Source organism: Hibiscus syriacus, unplaced genomic scaffold (genome assembly GCF_006381635.1).
Source record: "Hibiscus syriacus cultivar Baekdansim isolate YM2019G1 unplaced genomic scaffold, ASM638163v2 tig00111810_pilon, whole genome shotgun sequence".
NCBI classification, from domain to species: Eukaryota; Viridiplantae; Streptophyta; class Magnoliopsida; order Malvales; family Malvaceae; genus Hibiscus; species Hibiscus syriacus.
In genome coordinates this window covers 912427-935948 of record NW_024063186.1, presented here as the reverse complement: position 1 = coordinate 935948, position 23522 = coordinate 912427, and the positions used below count along the sequence as shown (strand labels likewise).

The following is a 23522-nucleotide window of genomic DNA, read 5'->3' as shown; positions in this document are numbered from 1 at the left end:
TCGCTTACCATCTTGAGCAACTGCCATCAAAAGTACATGCCTATATTGACCATACAGCCACGTACCATCTACTTGGATCATACGTTTACAAAATGGAAATCCTTCAATACATGCCTTGAATGCCCAAAATAGTCTATGAAATATTTTCTTCCCTGGCAGAAGTTGACCTTCTTCGTCATATGCGGGCATGGTTTGAGACTTCACTATGGTTCCTGGGATAAATCGCTTCACTGCTTGTAGCAAATGTGGTAGCTCATTATACGATGTATCCCAATCTCCATACGTTAGCTTCATTGCCTTCATCTTCGCATTCCACACCTTGCCATATTTTACTTGATATCCAAATTGACTTCGAATAGATGCAGCTAACACTGAACAAGATATCCTTGGATCCTTTTCAACCATCGTCTTCACGTATTCGCATATTACATCGGAATCCAATAGTCGGTGGTCTTGTTCGATGGAGTTTCGTAAACATGTGTGCGGACCATTGTACCTCGTGATGACTCAAACATCGTGCCTTTGATTTTTCGACACTCTGATCTTCCACTTGCACTCTGGGTCATATTTTACATACTTTGCGTATAGGGTTTTCTGGTTTGACTCTACAACATGGACATCAACATGGCATTTGATGCAGTACTCTTTAATCGCCAGCGTAGCTTTATTTTTCCTCTGAATTGCACCCTAACTGAAAATTCACTAGAATTATCGAATGATTCAGCCATTTGGTACGGAGGTAAATGTGGCATGTATGGGAATTCAGGTGCCCTCATCGCATCATAGTTTATCTCGTACATGTGAGGAGTAGCTTCATACGATGTCAGAACTTCATCAATTGCACCTCCACCGAAAAAAATTTCATCGTCGCCTAAAATGGGTTCTTCGGTTTCTTCATCTTCGCTTAAATCATCATGAATTTCTCCCCATCGATTTTCAGCATCAATATCAACAACCAATTCCGGTATGTTTCTCGTCTCATACTCTACTGTTGTAGATGTCCCTCCGACTTCATTTCCACTTTCTAATAGTTCCATAAAACTGTTCTAGAACCTGTATGTCGGGTACTCAAACTAATGATTGAAAGCCATTTCAGATGAATTTCGAGCCACATCTCTTGATGACCCAGGAACATCACATATGTTTCTCGTCTCATACGCACAAACTAATTAAGCACTAATTAACTTTTTTTATAATATAACTTAAACTTCAACAAACAACCTAATATACGTTTAAACACACTAACAAATTAATTAAATATTTTTTTACATTTAATAACTTAAACTAAGAAACTAATTAACTAATTTTTATATAATCTAATATATAACTTAAACTAATAAACTAATATAATATAACTTAAACTAACAAACTAATAATTTATACTAACAAACTAATTAACTAAATTTATGTTTTACCCTAAACCCTAAACTAACAAACTAATAATTTCATATAATAAACTAAATTAAACAATTAAAAATTACCTCACGAATGATGTTTGAGCATTTATATCCCTTTCTTTTCCTTTCATTTCCTTTCCTTTCTCTCGCCAAATTTTATTTCTTTCTTATGATTCTACCCTAAACCCCTCATATCCAATATATAATGATCTTTGCACGGTTGGTAAGCTGCAATCAATTTGAGCTATATAATTCTCGTTGAAGGCTGCAAATTTTTCAACCGTTGAATGCTGCAATAATGCAACTATGATAACGGGAGGGGACAGTCTCAAAGCTATGGCACGAGGGAGCAGGGGGGAGCAACTATGGCACGAAGCTATGGCACTTTGCAGCTCAAATCATGCTGCAATAATGCAACTATTACAGTTGCATGCATGAGGTCTCGTGAGAAGCTGCAAGAGGAATCACGTGAGGAGCATGAGGGAGTGCATGGCGACCTAGCAGGTCGCCCGGAGTGCATGGCGACCTACAAGGTCTCCCGGAGTGCATGACGGCCTACAAGGTCGCCCAGAGGGCATGACGACCTATGCGTTGGGGACGTGCATGTGCCATGCAACACGTTCATTCTCTTTGTGCGTTCGTCGGGAAGCTGGCCACGTAGTAGGTCGCCCGGAAGGCATGGTGACCTACGGCCAACACTGTGGATTTCACCCTATTTGAGCAATTAATCTTGGGAGAGCATTATCTCGTGAAATAATTTCTTCGAGAACATTATCTCGAGAGTTTTGCCAGAGTCATGAGTGGGAAGCACTCCACAATCGGAACCTTCCATGGCTAACCAAACCAACAAAATTGACCTCCCACTCTCCTAACCTGTAGTTGTTCGAAGTTTAGACACATTCCCTCAAAGTTCTACCTTCCTAATTCTAAATGATGATTGATTAAAATAGAATCAAAACTATTGTTATATGTTGTATATGATTTATTTTAAGAAAATAATAGTAAAAAGTCATCAAATATTTTTGATATATTGTTATTTCCTTTTTTAATTTATCTATAATTATTATAAAATATTATTTGTTCGAAAAATTAAATTATTTAATTATAAATGCTTATACACTACTACAATCATCGTACTTGAACTCGAAATTTTAAAAAAAAATAATTATCATTTTAACTACTGAAATCACTTAATTCAATTTTTTCTCATGTTTTGTTGTTAGGTGGCATTCATTCTTCTTTTCCAAATATTAAGATAATAGTCACCTTAGTACTTGACCGTCGCATTCGAATTAGCATTCTATTATTGATTTGACATTCTTTTTGCTCGACTTTAGAAGAACAACTTTATCCGCTATGTATTTTATTTATGTGAAGTGAGTAATATACGATGACGGTTAAAATTGGTGTAACAAATTAACTCAGGTTTTCATATTTTTATATAAATTGTAAATAAAATAATTACAACACTATTTACGAACTAAACACGAGATCAATGAATTCATGTAAAGTGGCAAAATCTAATAATAATAATAATAATAAAGAAGCAGTGATCACATAAAATTCTATCCAGTTCATGGCTGAAACCTAATCTTCCGTCCATTTATATTCTAGAGGAACATCAATACAACACTATTCATCCACGAACAGATACGTTCGACACCAAAGTTGTGTTTACCCCAAGAGAGGCTGACTAAAACTAACAAGTAAACCGGAAAATCAAACAACCTATTTATTGCAAGCCGGTCGGGAGCCGACTATATCATTACTAAATTGTCAAAACACAATCACATGCTTCTCATCTATAATTAATCAACCGCATCTGCCAACATTGTGGATAAGTGTTTCACTCTGAAACTTTGTTCGGCTACCAAGCCGAAAGAGCAGATCCAGTCATGCCGAACGAGTGCTTTGCCAGCTCCATGCTTTTCTTATTAACCAACCATACAGCCCAAAAGAAGCCAATCCAGCCTGATTCACATTTGAAACATCAAATGAAAAGCACGACTCCAGAATATTAAGGGTATGTTTGTTTTTCTGTGATTTGTTTTTTGAAAAATATTTTCCTTACTTTTCACTGTTTTGTTGGCGAAAAACATATGGTCAATGTAATTCATTTTTCTGGTCAACTAAATTTCCTTTGTATTTTCTAAAAAATGACTTACCATCTGATTTTTCGTAAGTCATTTTACGAATTTTTCACTTAAAAGCATAAACACTTCAAAACATTATTATAATATCATTTTAATAACAATATTAATTATTATATTATATTTATTGATAATTTTAATAATATAATATAATATAATATTTTATTTTTATAATTATATTATTGATATTATATTTTTATTTTAATAACATATAACATATAATAAATTATTAATTAAATAAATATTATTTATTAATTTCATAAAAATAATATTATTGAATTGTTGAATATTTAATATTTACTCCTTCAAATATAATACAATATTTTTATTTAAATATTATAATTTTCAATGTATTTTAATAATATTATTATTTTAATAAATAATTAATATACTTAATAATTTGTTATTCTTATTTTTAATAAATAATTAATATAATTCATAATAATTTTATTTTAATAAAATATAATAATCGTAATATTTTTATTTATAAAATTATAGATATAATATTTTCATAATAATATTGACATAAATAATATTGAATTAATTATTCTAATATTTTAAAAATAATATTATTATATTTTTAATAAATAATATTATTTAAAATATAATAATATTATTTATTGTACATGATGTTTATAATAAAGAATTTTTAAAAGATTTTGCCAACCAGTGGAAAATGAATTACACAACATCATCCAAACACCGTAAAATGATTTACAGGCTTCAAGTCCAGACAGTTTGAGATATCAATTAGGAGGACATGAAACACCATAATTACCTATACCAAGTAGTATAAAACTTGTGAACCGTGCCACAAAAAAGAGAGCAATTTTCGCAAAAGCAGCAGAAAACATTGCAGATACACTCGATAGCAAAGCTACTTAATGTGCACAATGAAGAATATCAACTTTGGCATTGAAACATCTTTTAGGGCACAAAAGACCAGAATAGCTTAAATTTGAAATGCCAAAAGAAGAAAAATACAGCAACCGTGCAAGTCGTAACTGATTGTAATTTTATAGTTTGTAAATTAGTTTAGATAAAGATAAACTCTATCCTAAGTTTAAATAAGAGTGGTTAGTTTAGATTAGGATAAACTCTATCCTAAGTTTAAATAAAGAGTTGTACAGCTATAGGAATTCTAGCCTAAGTATACTTCTTTATCTTTAAAAGATTCATGTATTTTTTTCTTTTCATAATATAACAATACAGACTGAAGAAACAAACTGTTTCTCGTCAAATTTCACATGGTATCAGCTTAAAATTATCGATCCTTCTCTAGATTTTGTCGAGATGACCAATCCCACAAACTCTGATAATAACTCCACTAATAATCAGGTGTTTCAACCTGGTTCTTCTCATCTCATCACTACTGTAGAATTCAATAGTTCTTCCTTTTCATTGTGACAAGTGTCAACTAGCCAAACATACAAAGAGCCCTTATCTATCATCTCCTTACAAACCTTTCTCTCTTACACAGTGATATCTGGGTCCTTTCAAAGTGAAGAACATTAATGGCTGTAGATGGTTTATATCATTCACCAATGACCACAATAGAACAACATGGACCTTTTCGATGTGAGAAAAATCTAAAACTGAATAGATCTTTAAAAGGTTTTACACTACGGTTGAAACTCAATTTCATAGCTGTATTCAGATCTTACACTCTGATAATGAGGGAGAGTACTTTGCTAAGACCTTGGGATCCTATCTTCAAGAAAAAGGCATTGTCCAGCTTAGTTCTTGTGTAGATACTCCTCAACAAAATGGAGGATTGAGAGAAAGAATAGGCACTTACTTGAGGCAACTAGATATTTGTTATTTACTCATACTGTTCCTAACCATTTTTGGGGTGAGGTTCTCTTAACAGCAACCTACTTGAATAATAGGATGCCTAGCAAATTCTTGGCCTTTCAAACACCTAGGTCTGTCTTCCTTCAAGCCGCTTTCATCTAGTCTTCCTTTAAAGATTTTTGACTGCACTGTTTTTGTTCACAATAGTAACCCCTTTCCGTCTAAATTAGATCCTAAGGCCATTAACTGCATCTTTTTGGGTTATTCTTCACTTAAGAAGGGCCACAAATGTTTCTCCCCTACTAGTAATCGAACTTATATTTCAATTGATGTAACATTTTTTGAACAAGAGCCCTATTTTCCTAAGTCTGGCATTCAAGGGAAGACATTCCGTGAATTCCATCCTTCATTACCTTTGCTGCAGCAGCCCCAAAAATTTCTAGAAACTTGATCCTTATGTCAACTGCTGAACTAGACAACTCTACCAGCTCTATATTACTACAGAAGCTGCCATAACCTCACCAAGTTCCAAAACACATAAAATTAACCCTCACATAGCCCAAACTCCACGAACCGATAGAGAAGAGCTACAAGTCTATAAAAGAAGGCAGAAACCTGTTCCGGAGACAATCATACAGCCTGATTCTTGCCATGAACAGTCACCTAGTCCAGTTGGCTCTTCGAATATGGAAGGTACAAAAGGTAATGAGGCCTCAGGCTGTTATTCCTGACTTAGGTAATCTTGACTTACCTATTGCTAAAAGAAAAGGGATAAGACAGTGCACAAAACACCCTATACAAAAGTTTGTAGCTTATGGGAATTTAATGCCCTCTTTTAGAACTTTTACAGCTAATGTGGACAAAATTCAGATTCCAGCAACCATAGAAGAAGCTCTTGAGAATAACAAATGGAGGAAAGCATTAAAGGAAGAGATTGAAGCACCAGAAAAGAATGAGACTTAGAACATTACTGATCTGCCAAAAGGAAAGAAGCCTGTACGTTGGAAGTGGGTATTTACAGTTGAGTACAACTCTGATGGCAGCAATGCCAAATGGATCACACACTATTCTCAGTACTTGAAAAGGACCCCAGGATATGGTTCGACTTTCAGAAAATCAGAGAATAGAACAGTAAAGGTGTTTACTGATTCAAGCTGGGCTGGAGAACTAACTGGTAGAAGGTCAAAAAGTGGTTAATGCTCGTTTGTGTGGGGCAATCTTGTGACTTTGAGGAGCAAGAAGCAGACTGTTGTGGCTAGAAGAAGTGCTTAAGCATAATATAGAGCCTTGACACTTGGGATTTGAGAAGGAATATGGCTCAAAAGACTACTAAAGGAGCCACAACTTGACCAAGGGAAGAAATTTAAAATCCTAAGCGATAATCAATCTGCCATTACAATTGCCAAAATTTCAGTCCACCATGATAGAACAAAGCATGTTAAAATTGATATACACTTCATCTCAGAGAAGGTCAATGGAGGTGTAGCAGAACTAATTTTTGTTCCTTCAAAAGACCAGATTGTTGATGCGCTTACCAAGGCACTATCATGAGAGAGGGGGAGAGAGAGCGAGAGAGAGAGGGACACTGAAGGACGTCGCGTGAATACACTTCAAGGAGAAAATAATGGCAATGATTTTATCCCAACATATTGTAAGCATACATGTTGAAGCTTCATTTGGGTTATCATCTAAAATAATCCACAACTTCATAGGACTGAAATTCATTTAGGGACATAGGTTCCAGAATAAAAATTGTTGAACGAACTTTTAATTTTGATATAACATGATTTTTAAATGATTTAAGGTTTTAAAATTAGCATTTCACAATTTTATAAATAATTTGTCATAAATAAATTTAAAGCATTTTTAAATGTGAAAAATAATCACAAGTGTTATTGAGTAAATTCACATTTTATAAATATTGTTTTAAAGCTCAAAACACTTGATTTCCAGCCAAAACCCCTCCCAGTCTCGAGACCAATATGCCAGTCTCGATACCAAAATTCCATAGGGCTTTTTGGTATCGATACATGGCCTTGGTATCCAGGTCAGTTGGTGAGTATCTATATTCACTTAAATAGTATCGATATTGATGGTTCAACGGCTATAAATTTGATCGTTGGGAGGCTCAATCTCAAGACCAACATCCCGGTACCGATACCAAATGTGCAGGTGCGCATTAAATGCTCAAAATTAATGAATCCAACGGCTCTATTTAATCCCCAACGGCTCCAAACGACTAGATTGATGTTATAAGACAAAAAGGACCAAAATTCAAATAGACAAAAACAATAAAGTCAATTGCAAGATATAGCCAACATCAATAGTGTTTTAGAGCAAAAATTGTCAAATTCTTTGTAACACACTTGTGAGCTAAATTGTTAAATTTGCTCAAATGTGATTTTTGGTGAGTGCTTAATTTGTGTAAACATGTTTGCCTTTTTGAGGTTTTTCTTTTGTTTGATAAATTTGTAATTACTCTTTGGGAGAGAGTATGTATTCAAGGTTTGTGGGTATAAACCTTGAAGTGTTTGTAAGGTTACGCCTTATCCTCAAAGGTTTGCAAATCTAGTGGATTTGAGAAATCCTGTGTAAATACTAAGGTAGTGGATGTAGACTTAGTTTAGAAGTTGAACCACTCTAAATTCTTATGCAAAGTTTTTAATTTCTATTTCTTCCACCAAAAAAATTTCAAAGGCCAATTCACCCCTTCTTGACGGTTTTCGGTTGTTCGATAAAGCTAACAAAAATTATAAAGGGTCTCAGCCCTATAAAAAGATATAAATGAAAAGAGTTCATCATGTAGTTTCTAAGCCAAGCATATGGTCTTAACATTACAAGAATGAAAAATGTAAAAACTAAAAATAGATGCCGAGAAAGAAATACCTGTAACGACAACAGCAGCTATAATTGCTGAAATTGTTGCAGTAGAAATAACAAAAGCAGCGACTGACAAGGCCACAATATAAGTAACTGTTACACAGGCAAAGAAAATAGCGAAGAAGACTCCTGCAGCAGCCAAAGCAATGAGGGCAGAGATGATGATAGCATTGACAGTTGCAGCTAGAAAGAAAAGCGTAAAAAGAAGCAATCCAGCCAAGGTAAGAAAAGTAATGGTTCCAACCTGCAGAAGTGTTGGTAAAAGGACGGTCAAAGGATTCTAAAGAATGTAAGTTAAGGCAGCTTGCAGACAAGAGGCAAGCTAAGAGAAGCACACCAATATATGCCATGAAAGTAAATTTCATTTATTTATCATAACTAGATATCAATTTAAGCTTCAAGAAAGTTTAGCAGCTCAGTGTATAAGAGACACACAGAGAAGTTGGATGGGCATACATAGAAAAATTATAAAGAACAAAAGGCGCAAAAGCAAGTTGAAACTCATACCAGAATATGTAACTCAGCAATAAAACAGATGCAAAAACATTATGATTTTAAGTTTTCCAAGTCCACCAGTGAAACACAAGCAAATGAAAAGCTTATTAGGACAAGATACTTGGCGGGGAAGTATGTGTTACTATATCCAATTTATAAAGAACAAATTTCACAGCTTGTAAGTAGAATTATGTTTTAGTGTAAGCATCCAAAAGTTTGATCTACAAGGAAGAAACCAGTATAGAAATTTTGTACCATTGAACTTTCAAGCACTAACAGATATTCAACCTATCAATGGTTTATACATCATCCATTTCAACTGCCAAGGTCCACTTTGGACATTCAGCTTTCACCATTATCCTACATTAAACATTTCATTTATAGGATCTTACATTTTAACTATGCGACTCTAGAACTACTCTCACACTTGTGCTATTATGATTTAATTTCGTTTTCTCTTATTCAAGAGAAATATAAATATATATGTGTGCTTTTGTGTGTGTATAATCAATCGTTGGAAACAATATACACTCACCTCTTCAAGCCTCACGCATAAGAACTAAAGCACACAAAGAACTCAGTGCCTAGCGTTATTTTTTAATGATTATCAACTCTGAAGCAGAAACACGGCAGGAAATTGTTTAAGAAAGCAATTTGGGGAAAAACTCACAGAAATGACGAGAAGTGTACGAAGGGGGCTGCCACTTCGAGTCCACTGCAGAACAGAACGGCTAGTGTTTCTGGAGGCTTCGCAAAGGCGAGGCAAGTTCTCCGAAACAGAGATCTTGATCCGCTGCAGCAGCGGAGTAGACGCCAATGCCGATGCTTCGGGGTAGATGATCGACGAAAACAAACTGTGGAGGGCATCCTGGAGCAATTCCTCTTTGTGGATGAAGTTATTTTCGTCAACGGTCGCACCGTTCGTTTTCACTGCCATAGTTGTGTAATTTCTGGCTGTAAGTTGAAGAATGACGAATGAAGATCAAGAATTGTAGCTTCAAGTAGACCATATCACCGACAAGATAATATTTTCTGATTTGGTGGTTGGGATTTTTTTATGAATATTATAATTTAGTATAAATGACATATTTACTCGCTGAAAATTACTCTGTTTCTTATTTTGTTCTTCATATTTTTAAATTTTTTTAATTTAGAACTTTAAACATTGAATATTTTTATCAATGGAGAAAATAACTTGAGTGATCGAAAATATCAAATAATATACGATTTTAACCAACTTTTTTGGATTTGAAAAAATAACCAACAAATTCGCAACGCGATTTCAAATTCGCAACTCGAATTTGACAATTTCGCAACACGAATTTCTTTTTCGTAAAGTGATTTTTAAATTCACAACACAAGAGTCTTTTTCGCAACAAGATTTTATAATTCGCAAAGCGCGTTTATTTTCGCAACGCGAATTTTATTTTCGCAACTCAGTTTTCAAATTTGAAACACGAATATTAATTTTGCAACACAAATGTAAATAGTATATCCCGTAAATCGCAACTCATAACCTAAACCCTTAAATCGTAACTCAGTCTCATCTTCATCTCTCACTCTCTACGGTGACATCCGTCCCCATCTCCGGCGACATCCGTCTCCATATCCAGCGACCCCCCTCCATCTCCATCTCTCACAGCCACCCTCTCACAACTATTCACGGCCACAAATGAAAAATCAACCACCGAGGGTTAGTTTTTTAATTATTTTTATTTTGAAAAGTTTGTATTATTATTAGATAATTAATCATTTTCATATTTAAATTGATGTTAAATTTACTCGTAATTTTAATATATATATTAACCCTTTCACTTATATTGCTTAGTAAATTCATTCGGTTGCTGACAATAATGCTAAACTGTTTAGTCTTTAACCCTGTGAAGTTAGTATTTGTCTTTTGGTTGAAGTAATGCAATTCATTCAAGTTTCAATTTGTAGAAGAAGAGTAGTTTTTGAAACTTAAATTCGCAACGCGAAAATGAAATTCGCAACGCGATTTTAGTTTTCGCATTGCGAATTTCGTGTTACGAATTTCATTTTCGTGTTGCGATTTTCATGTTGCGAATTTAAGTTTCAAGAATAACTCTTCTTCTACAAATTGAAACTTGAATGAATTGCATTACTTTAACCAAAAAACAAAGACAAGTACTAACTTCACAGTGTTGCGAATTTAAGTTTCAAGAATAAACTACTACTCTTCTAGAATGTTGTCCTTGAACCTGCACTAAACTTATATGTTGTCCTTTTAAATGTTTATAGAAGTGCTTACTTCTGGAATGTTATTTGATGCATTTTGTGAACTATGATAGAATAATGACTTGGGTGAATACCGGGCTAGTTTGAAACATATTTGGCTATATTTTCATTGTTTAATATCATGTCTGTTTATTGTGTATAATTTGTAGTTTTTGGTATATTATTAGTATATCTAACTTGGTATGTTTATTGTTTTTGTTAGGAATTTTTTCGGCTGCATTGACTTTAATGAATAAATTAAGCCTAGCCACTACAATTGCGTCGACACTTACACATGTCCAAAGAAATTTGTTTGAGAATACTTGTTTCGGACCATGGCTGAAAGTACAACATCCAGGTGGAGATGTTTTGTTGACTCATTTGTTTCTACAGACCATGACTAATGATCTACCCGAGGGGATACAACGTGGCGATGAGGAGATATGGTTTCATTTTCCACCGGCGTATACTCGTTTTGGGCGGGAGGAGTTTTGCTTGGTCACTGGTCTACGTTTCGGATGACACGATGAATTAGGTCTATACATTAGTCATATCGCCCGCCCATCATGGTTATTTCAGGTTTTTCTTGAGCTAACAAAGGTGAAGGCCACTTTACACGTCGATTATTTTGAAAATATTACTTCTTAAAGATGGTTTTACTCGGATGGATGACCTTGATGTTGTCCGAGTATCCCTTTTGTTACTTTTGTATGCCGACTTTTTAGCCAAAGAGGGCAGACAGCCTATTTCTCAGGATTTAATATTATTGGTAGATGACCTAGATTCATTGAACGTGTTTCCGTGGGGTTCATATCTATGGAAAGCTGCTTGGAAAAAATTATCGTATGCCTTTGAGGACCATCGTAGTTTGCATGGGCATGGTTCCAAATACACTTTGGTAGGCTTTATTTGGGCCTTTAAGGTAAGAATTTCTATATAATGTTTCTAAAATTAATTATTTAACAATTACTAAAATTAATGTTTGTGTATTATATTGTAGATTTGGATATTTGAGGCATTTCCCAGCATGCATACTTATGCCATCAAGAATTCAAATGATATTCCTAGGGCTATTACTTAGAAGAGGATCCAGTTGTTGGATTGGGAAGATTTACTACCATATATGACGATCAATGATGTAAGTTAACACAAATACTACTATATATAAACAAGTTATTACTAGTAGACATTTGACTTTGTTTGGGCTTTTATATTGTTAGGAGGCAAACTATCCAATACAGACATTGACACCCACAGAGGCTGAGCTTGCCACTGATTGGTAGTAAGCTAGTAGGTATTTTTTTTTAGGACGGATGATGAGCACCCCCACTTTTTCATCGAGTTGATTCTTCAGTTCGACACTGAGATCCATCACCTCATCGAGTCAATTCTCCACTTCGACACCGAGATCCATCACCTGATCGAGCCGATTCTACACCTCGACACCGAGAGCCATCACCTCTAGCCAACTCTACACCTCGACACCGAGATCCATCACCTATTCCATCACATCATCGAGCTTATTCTCCACCATCACCACATTATAGGCGACCGGTAAAGATGTCATGATATTTATCTCCCCGTTCTCCACCTCCACGAGATGAGTTAGGTGTTTTACGTGATGAGGTTAGTGCTTTACGTGATGAGGTTGGTGATTTACGTGATGAAAATGATGCATGGCGTGATGAGGTAGGGTCTTTACGTGGTGAGGTAGTTGTTTTACGTGATGACAATGGTGCTTTATGTTGTGAGATAGCTGCTTTATGTGATGAGGTCGGTGCTCTACGTGAGATTATTTCATCGTTGCAGAATGAGGTTCATACTCTATGCAAGAAGGTAAGTTTCTTTAATTTTATAAGAAATATTATACTAAAAATGCAAATAACCTTTTTTTGACATTATTTATTTATTTACTGATTTATGTATTAATTTATTTTTAGCTGCCCGGTGAGGTAGGTGCTTTACGTCGGGTTTTCTTGCACGACGGGGTTCACGCATCTGATGTTGTGAACATGCCATTAAGTCTCCTTTCACCCCAATAGTTCCAAGACTGCGTAAGAAGAAGTCTGATCCACTTACCATTGTTCAGGATCCACCTCACATTGTTCAGGATTCACCTCTCATAGTTCAAGAGACCCGTCTCATCGTTCAAGAGGCCCTTCCCATCATTCAGGATCCACCTCCCATCGTTCAGGATCCACATTCCATACTATGTCGACATATTGGTAAACCCTCTCTTGTGCCTGGTATGATGGATCATATATGGATTTCGTATCATTTACCGACCAGTACTATTCCTGTAACACCCCCAACCCGTACCCGACTCGGATACGAGTATGAGGTGTCACATTGACCAGTCAAAGTATATACTTTTATAAAAAACCATAGAAAATTTTAAACTTTTTCTTTTCTATAAAGTAATTCTTTTACATAAACATATTTAAAACCTCAACAAACTCCATCAGAGTGTACATATATAATTACTTCGTTACATGCCAACATACTAAATTATATGACAAGACATAATTTACAAAATATTTCTGATCTGAACGTTGCGTAGAGGTATAGTGTTTTACGAATCCGAAGCTTGATCTTCTGACTTTTCACACCTACGTGTAAAACACTTACACGCTAAGTCATAGACTTAGTGAGACATGTAAAGGCACAATGTGTCCTAACAAATACATGCAATTGTCATATAATACATATCATAATTACATACTTATAGAACCAATCATATAATATTACTACAAAACACCACAATAAATGAATAATTAATTACTATTATCATATCATACATAACCACATAGCATTTCATATAACCATTACCCATATGCACTTGTTACCATTATTATCATATGATTCTAACTTATCACTTATACATGTCACATATACCATTTCCAGAGAAACACATATATCATTATATCAAATTATATTTTCTTTTCAAAGCCCATGCACACTATTGAGAACTTAAGGTACGTGAGTATATAGAGGTTGTGCACTATGTTGTCACCACAGCTCGTATAAATCCCACTAGGGGCACGTAGAATTTGTCCCGAAGGACCACGTAGATGTCTCGAAGGACCACATATAACACATATATCCCGAAGGACCACTATGTCCTGAAGGACCGCGTAGACCCTCGACTCTTGGCATGCCAACTATACCTATAGCTCTCATAACACATGACATGGGCATTATCTTTTTCCTCATTACACATTCACATATTCATATCACATAGTCCTTTCACATAGCTCTTTATCATATTTCATATGATCACATAGTCACGTAGTTTACTTTCACGTAGCATTTTCCATGAAATTCACATTATTCATCCTTTTCACACATGGTCACATCACATATACCTTTTTCTCATATGCATATAACATATTATTTCTTATCTTTTAACATATATTACATATGCATATAATCTTATGTCTTATTATCAATATCTAATCTATCTTATTATACTAACATATCATATATAGCATTCTAATAGAAGCACATATGAGTCATATTATTTTCATATATATTTTATCATATATTTCATGATCACATGACCTATTATCATAATACAGGCACATAAAAATGCATTCAACAATTAAACATATGCATTTACTCATATACCATACATCTAACACAATATCACTATATGTTTATGCTTTAATACTTATATCATATAATATCGGAATTGGGCTCATCGCAAGTCTTAATTCCTTAACATAACGTACACTTACTATCATGTACTCACCTGGTCTCAATAAACCCTCTTAAACTCTTATTTCTGTTGCGTATCTTACTCTGTCGACCTATCCAAACTTTGCTTTCGATCGATGTCTACACAATCATATATATATATATATATATATATATATATATATATATATATATAATCTATATATATATATATATATATATATATATACTATCAGTATCCAATTAATATACTTTAATCTATCATTTCATAGACTGAATAACGATTTATTTCATTTCCCATTGAAGTGTATCGGTGCATTCTACAATGCATCGATGCATTCTTTAACAGGTGCATCGATGCACTACCATGCATCGATACACAATTTACATTCGATGTTTCTATTTTAAGGGGATGCATCGATGCACTCCTCATGCATCGATGCACCAACTGTACTCAATGTTTATTTATTTGAGAGTGCATCGATGCACATTGAAGATGCATCGATGCACACAACCCATAAATTACATTTTGAGCCCGAAAATTCTTACTTTGACCTCAAATTTTACTTATTAACCTCTCCTTATGCCTTAAAACTTATGTATACATGTATAAACCTTCTTATAACACTATAACACTTCATCATCTCACATAATTCACCATAGTTCTTGAATCAAAGAATTGCATCTAATTTTTACATGTGTTCTTAATTCAATTCTATCCCCTCTAACTTCTTAATTAACCCTTTGACAAGTCAAATCCATCTTTAGAACTTCAAAAACCTTTCCATAACAAAAGTTCATTTCTCAACCCTTAATAAAAGGGAGAAAATATCTTTTAAGCTAACATTACCATAATGCCCTTATAATCCTTTCATATTTACCCTTTCATCCAATAATGAAATATTCCTATTAAAATTCTTGAACTTTCAATTTTTCCTAAATTGATCCCCAAATTTTAAAAATTCACATTTTTTCACTAACCCTGATTTCAAGATGTTACAATTCCTCAGCACGAGATATGCACACTATCAGACACAATTAAGGATAATACTGTTTGGGCTAAGACCGCAGTTGATTTTTATCTACATGAGCGGAGCCAAGGGTGCTTCACTGACATGTACAAAATCGACAATACACATTTGTTTCTTGAGCGGTCTTGATGAGGTGTTTTATTAGGAGTTGAAGAGAATGGTTATTTCGAATGGGAGTAAGTATTATATTCTTTTTATATTGATTTTGATTATTTTTTAAAATTTATTAAATTCACTAATATATGTATTTTTAAAACAACATATTGATGCATGGGTAACACGACTTCTGATATTAAGGAAATTGAAGAAAATCAAAAAGACGTGATGGACTATTATGTCTTCATCTTTTCACGTAGCTCACTTGCATGATCAGAGAGACGCTTCATATGTGTTAGGTAATGGAAAAGCTATCATTTATCCTGCATGGTGAGAGGTCGATAAGGTTAGTATTTTTTTTTGCATATTTAAAGGTGTTCATAAAATTTATTTGATGTGCGCAGTTGAATTATTATTTATTATATTGCAGGTATTTATCCCTGTTATGAAACGTCGTCATTGGTTTCTCGTCGAGCTTCAGCTCTCATCCCTGAAGACGATAGTATATGATAGCATGCTGAATTACATATCATTGTATGATTTGAAAGATATTATTTGTAGGGGATGGAGCGATCTTTTGGCTAAATACTTGGATGCAATTGCTTATTGGACTAATTCAGGAAACGAAAAGCCAAAAAGTTAAAAGTTATAATGATGAGAGACGAGACAGTGTCATAACAAACGTCAATAGCCAGGGGGGATTGTGGTCATCTTGTATACATGTACTTGGAACGTATGACGAGAGGAGGTAAACAGTTTCTACCTCCGACAGATAGAGATAGAGCTGCAGTAGGGTTGTGGTTTCGGCATTTTATGGCTAGAGAGATATATACGAGAGGTTGCCTACCTGTATCCAGTGGTTGATATGCGATAGTATTACCATGTGAGAATTTCCTTTCGCTTGTCTATATGACTCTGAATTGTGATTATAATGTACATGATTTTCACTTGTGAGTTTTATGCATAGGTTTGAAATCGAGAAATATTGAGATGCTTACAACCTCACCGGGTGCTGAAAGTGTGCATAAACAACCATTTGTTGATACATGTTAAATAATTTAATTTATCTCAGTTCATTGGCTGATCATATCCATTTGCAAGTTGTATATAATGATTGTCAACCTAAATTCTGTTGTATACAGTTTACTGTTTCTGACCAATGTCTGTAAGCTCCTTATTGTTAGGAGCATTTTAGGTTGGATGTGCAGTAAAGTGTAAATAAAATTTATTTTTTTCTTGTTTAATTGATTTGTTTAATTTCAATATGCATTATGTTGGCCAAAAATACTTGTTGAAAGCACAATACGTTTAAGAAAATCAAATTCACAACGCGAAAATTACAAGTCGATATTCAAATTCACAACACAAAAATTGAATTCGCAACACGAAAATCGCAACTCGAAAATCGATTTTTCAATTCGAAAATCAAATTCGTAACACGAAAATCGCAACTCGATATTTAAATTCGCAACGCGAAAATGAAAATCGAAATCGATTTCGAGTTGCGAATTTTAATATCGAGTTGCGATTTTCATGTTGCGAATTCAATTTCCGCGTTGCAAATTTGATTTTCGAGTTGCGAATTTGAGTTGCGAATCTAGAGAAGTTCACAATAACCATCTTTTTTTTCTAGTTTCAATTCAAGGCAAACACCTTCAAAAAGAAGATAACAAACAACAATCTGATAAGTGATAACAACTGAACAGATCATAGCAATGTTCAAATTCAAGTTACTAGTATATGTGATGTCAGGAGTACATCTTTATAATGCATGTTTAACTGCAAAAATGTATGCATTCACACATAAAATACACATAATACAACGTTTACATTTAAAAATTGCCTAAGTTAATAGTCCCAAAAGGTGAAGATATACTATTCGAATATCAAAACATTACTCCAATATTTCAAAAATCATTTTTGATCCTTACTTAAGTGTAAAATTAAGTTTTAATCATAAAACAATTTCAGATTCCCCCATAGGAGGAACCGATTCCCCCCTGAATGGTTTGGCTCCGAGATTTCCAGAATGCTCGGAGGGAACCGATTCCCCCCAAGGGGGTACCGATTCCCCCCTGTTCAAACGGTCGAAAATATTTGAATTTTACACTTAGGGAACCGATTCCCTATGAGAGGGAACCGATTCCCCCCACGCTCCAAGCTGTTTTATTAAATGTTTTCACACTAAAACGGCTATAATATCTTCTCTAATTATCCCCAACGTTCAGAAGTGATCCAGGTGTATTTAAGCAAGCTTAGAAGGCCATTGATCAAAAACAAGAAACAAGCAAACTAGAATCAAGAGAGAATCAAAGAGAAGCATCAAACCTCAAGTTTGAGCATTTCAAGCCCATTTTCATTCAATATTCATTTTGCTTTCAAGAACACTTTTTGTGCTCAATTGTATTCATCTTTGAGTGTTCTTTTCTTTGTTCGAATTGTGCAAACATCTTACCTTGTGAGGTTTTCTTATAAGTTTGCAAATTTGTAATCTTCTCTTTGAGAAAAGAGTGTTCTCAAGAGCTGGGGTATACTCTTGAGGGAATTGTAAGGTTATCTCTTTGGCCTCAAAAGAAAGAACAAATTAGTGAATTTGTTGGAAAATCCTTAGTGTGGATAGCTAAGGTAGTGGACGTAGACTTTGTTTGAGAAAGTCGAACCACTGTAAATCGCTGTGCAATTGCTTTCAATTTTCTGCAAAAGCTTCCACAAAATTTTTATTGCCAATTCACCCCCCTCTTGGCCAATTTCGTCATTCTATTAACTCAACAATTGGCATCAGAGCCTAACTCATTTGAAGGTTTAATCGCCTCTTGAGTCGATCCGGGAAGAGTTACATCGATTACAAAGTCATCAATGGCCTCCACTTCAAACTTCGACTCCGGTCTCGATTCGATGCCCGTCAACAAGCCTCCTTTCTTCAATGGAGCTAACTACGCCTATTGGAAGAATAGAATGATGTACTTCATTCAAGCAAGTGACATGGGAGCATGGAATGCCGTAGAAGAATGATACATTAAGCCTATCACTCATCCAAGGTTGTGGAGTGAAGGAGATACAAAAATGTTCCAGCTCAACTCCAAAGCCATCCATATTATCTTTTGTGCTCTTGGACCAGATGAATACGGAAGAGTTTCATCGTGTACAACCGCCAAAGAAATATGGACAAACTTCAAGTCACACATGAAGTACAGATGAGTAAAGAAATCAAAAATAGTATTCTAACGCATAGCTATGAAAATTTCAGGATGAAACCAAATGAAGACATCAAAGCTATGACGGATAGATTTTCAACGATTGTCAATGGTCTCAAATCTATGGAGAGATCATCTCAAAATGAAAGCTTGTGAGGAAGTTAGTCTACTCCCTCCCAAAATCATGGCAATCAAAGAAGACGGAATCATCGAGTCTAAGGACCTATCGTCCTTAACTCTTGAAGAACTTATCGGTTCACTCCTCACTCATGATGCTTGAAGATGAGGTGACTTGATAAAGAAGTCAGAAAGGATGAGAAGAAAAACATTGGAGTTGCTCTCAAATCCACAAAAGATGAGAGTGATTCTAATGATGATGATGATGACGAGGAAATGACATTGTTTGCCAAACGGTTCAGAAAAATGATGAGACCTTACCAAGGAAGAAAATTCAAACGAAAACGAAGGCCTCAAAAATGAACCAAAAGAGAAGGACCCAATCATTGCTATGAATGCAAAAAACCCGGGGCATGTCAAATATGATTGCCCACAATTGAAGAAAAAGGGTCAATCAAAGAATAAGCACAAGGCTCATGTGGCTACATGGAGCGATGAAGAAGGTTCCGATGAAGAGGAACAAGAAGTAGCAAACTTGTGCTTGATGGAATTCGGGGAAGATTCTAAGGTAACCTCTAACTCATCTGATTTGATGATTTATCTTATGATGAGCTATTAGAGGAATATAATGGGTTGGCTTCGGATTATGAGAAATTATTTTTAAAATATAAAAATGATTTTCAAAGTTGAAAAATGAAAAAAACTCATATCCAAAACCAACAATGATCTTGAAAGTAAAATTAAAGATTTGCAAATCAAACTAGAAGAGTTTGAAAAGAAAAATTTAGATTTGCAAAATTACTTTCAAAGGTCAATGATGATCATCAAAAGAAAATTGATGATCTTAAAATCTCTTTTGATAAAGTTGGAACAAAACGTTTTGAAAAAGGAGAAAATTCAAAATCCAACTTTGTTAGAAAAGATTTTAGAAACTACAATCATAGAAATCCTCAACGAACCTTAAATGGTAAAATATTTAGAAGTATATGGGTTCCTAAAGGACTCATTACTACTAAAGATAAAGATATCCTACAAAATGGATACCTAAGGGAACTAGGATTTTGGAAACTAATGATATGGACCCAAAAGAATTTGGGTACCAAAAATCAAAAATTAATCTATGTTTGTAGGGAAAGGAGCATTGCTACAAGGCACGGGAAACAAATTCAAATTCATGGTACCTTGATAGTGGATGCTCAAGATACATGACCGGAGACAAAAGCCGGTTCATTGAGCTTAACGCCAAAAATGGAGGAGAAGTGACTTTTGGAGACAATTCAAAAGGTTACATTGAAGGTATTGGTACAATAGGTAATACCTCTTCCATACAAATTAAGAATGTTTTATATGTGAATGGATTAAAGCATAATCTATTGAGTATTAGTCAATTATGCGATAAAGGATTCAATGTCTTATTGAAATTAATGGTTGTAAAGTCATTGACATTGCATCTAATCGGATTATGCTTGTTGGTCATAGAATAGGAAACATTTACATGGTGCATTTAGATTCTATTGATATGACTAATTTATGCCTATTGCTAAGGATGAGCATGATAGTTGGTTATGGCATAGGAGACTGGGTCATGCTAGTATGAGTGTTTTGCAACGGTAATTCAAGGAGACTTAGTAAGAGGGTTGCCTAAGCTTAAATTTGATAAGATAAAATCTGTGATGCTTGTGCTAAAGGAAAACAAAAACGAGTTTCTTTTAAATCTATTAATGATGTATCAACTAGTAGAGTATTACAATTGATCCATTTAGATCTTTTTGGGCCAACTAGAACTACTAGCTTGGGAGGAAAACAATATGCATTTGTCTTGGTAGATGACTATTCTAGATACACTTGGGTTCTATTCTTAAGTACTAAAGATGAAGCATTAGAAAATTTCATCACATTTTCAAAAATAATCCAAAATGAAAAAGGATACTCTATCACTAGTGTTAGAAGTGATCATGGAACTGAATTTGAAAATCTTGGATTTATTGAGTTTTGTAATTCTAATGGTATTAGCCACAATTTTTCAGCACCTAGAACCCCTCAACAAAATGGAGTTGTTGAAAGGAAAAATCGAACTTTAGAAGAAATGGCTAGAACCATGCTTTGCGAAAATAATTTGCCAAAATATTTTTGGGCGGAAGCCAAAATACCGCTTGTTATGTTGTAAATCGAGTAATGATTAGGCCAATTTTAAAGAAAAACTCCATATGAAATTCTCAAAAATAAAAAGCCTAACATTAGCTATTTTCATCCTTTTGGATGTAAATGTTTTGTTTTAAACAACGGTAAAGAAAATCTTGGTAAATTTGATGCTAAAAGTGATGAAGGAATTTTTCTGGGTTATTCCTTAAATTCTAAAGCTTATCGTGTATTTAATAAAAGAACTTTAGTTGTAGAAGAGTCTATACATGTTGTTTTCGATGATAATCCCCTTCCGAGGAAGGATTCTTCTGTTAATGATGATGTAGGTATTGTACAAGCAAATGACGTTAGACATGACGTTGGAGAATCATCATCAAAGGAAGAAACAAAAGATGAGGAAACTCATGATCCCCTCGAGAATCCAACCATTGAAAGGGAAGTATCTTTTCCAAGAGAGTACAACTATGTTAAGGATGGTGAAATTATAGGTGATCCATCAAAAGGGGTACTCGATCTTCTCTTAGAAATATCTGTAATTATGTTGCATTTATTTCATGCATAGAGCCTAAGAACATCAAAGAAGCATTAAAGATGAACATTGGATTATGGCTATGCAAGAAGAATTAAATCAATTTGAGAGAAGTAAAGTATGGACATTAGTTGAAAGGCCTAGTAATAAATCTACTGTAGGTACTAGATGGGTTTTTAGAAATAAACTTGATGAAAGTGGTAATATAGTGAGGAACAAGGCTAGACTTGTTGCTCAAGGCTATACTCAAGAAGAAGGCATAGACTATGATGAAACATACGCTCCCGTAGCTAGGATGGAAGCAATTAGAATGTTATTAGCATTTGCATGTTTCAATGAATTTAAATTATATCAAATGGATGTTAAAAGTGCATTTTAAATGGTTTTATAAAAGAAGAAGTGTACGTGGAACAACCTCCAGGTTTTGAAGATTCAAATTTTCCGGATCATGTTTTAAAATTGACAAAAGCTCTTTATGGTTTAAAACAAGCTCCTAGAGCTTGGTATGAAAGATTGTCAAATTTTTTAATTGAAAAAGGTTTTTAAAAGGAAAGGTTGACACTACATTGTTTTTAAAGAGAAAAGGTAAAGATTTATTAGTAGTTCAAATTTATGTTGATGATATAATATTGGTTCTACTAATGATGTTCTTTGTCAAGAATTTTCTAAGCTAATGCAAAGTGAGTTTGAGATGAGCATGATGGGGGAGCTCTCATTTTTCTTGGGACTCCAAATCAAGCAAAGAAAAGATGGCATCTTCATTAATCAAGCTAAGTACGTCAAAGATATGCTCAAGAAGTTTGGACTGGAAAATGGGAAACCTCATAACACTCCAATGAGCTCTTCAACAAAGCTTGATTTAGATGAAGGAGGTAAATGTGTAGATGTTAAATTATATAGGTCAATGATTGGCTCTTTGCTTTATCTAACTGCAAGTAGACCGGACATTATGTTTAGTGTTTGCTTATGTGCTAGATTTCAATCATGTCCTAAGGAATCACATTTACTAGCTGTTAAGAGAATCTTTAGATACCTTAAGGACACTCCTAGTTTAGGACTTTGGTATCCTAGAGACTCTAGCTTTAGCTTGCATGCTTTTTCTGATGCGGATTATGGAGGATGCAAATTAGATAGGAAAAGCACCTCCGGTACTTGCCAATTCCTTGGAAATATGCTGATTTCTTGGTTTTCAAAGAAACAAAATTGTGTTGCATTATCTACCACTGAAGCCGAATAAATTTCAGCTGGTAGTTGTTGTGCACAAGTTTATGGATGAAACAACAACTTTTGATTATGGAATTGAAGTAGGTACTATTCCTATCAAGTGTGACAATACTAGTGCTATTTGTCTCACTAAAAATCCCATCCAACACTCTAGAACTAAGCACATTGAAATAAGACATCACTTCATTAGAGACCATGTCACTAAGGAAGATGTAGTTCTAGAATTTGTGATACTTTGCACCAATTAGCGGATATCTTTACAAAACCCTTAGACAAGGAAAGATTTTGGACACTTAGGAGAGAATTAGGTTTGACCAACCTATCTTCACTTAGTGTTTAAAATAATTTTAGCACTTTTAATAAATCTTGAAAAATGCTTATAATAATTTTTGATTGCATTCTTGCTATTAGTTAGGGGGAGTTTGTGATTCTTAATGAAAATTAATTTTATGTTCAAAAATCAATTAAAGATTAATTTAATTATTTGAACATAATTAATGTTTGATATATGAGTTGCCAATACCACTAAAAAGATTAAT

General features: G+C 34.3%; 1 protein-coding gene across 1 annotated transcript; it reads right to left on the bottom strand.

The window, feature by feature from the left end:
* Positions 1 to 2974: 2974 nt before the first annotated feature.
* LOC120171088 lies at positions 2975 to 9716 on the bottom strand. Its single transcript, XM_039178886.1, has 3 exons — positions 9387 to 9716; positions 8228 to 8465; positions 2975 to 3368 (listed from the first exon to the last, which is right to left on the bottom strand). The coding sequence occupies exons 1-3, from the start codon at positions 9651 to 9653 to the stop codon at positions 3265 to 3267; spliced, it is 609 nt and encodes a 202-aa protein (XP_039034817.1). The 5' UTR covers positions 9654 to 9716; the 3' UTR covers positions 2975 to 3264.
* Between the last annotated feature and the right edge of the window lie 13806 nt (positions 9717 to 23522).

Coding starts and splice junctions, on each gene's coding strand:
- LOC120171088 (XM_039178886.1), bottom strand. CDS start 9,653: ATGGCAGTGAAAACGAACGGTGCGACCGTTGACGAAAATAACTTCATC. Junction 8,466..9,386: donor GTACACTTCTCGTCATTTCT/GTGAGTTTTTCC, acceptor ACACTTCTGCAG/GTTGGAACCATTACTTTTCT. Junction 3,369..8,227: donor AGCTGCTGTTGTCGTTACAG/GTATTTCTTTCT, acceptor AATGTGAATCAG/GCTGGATTGGCTTCTTTTGG.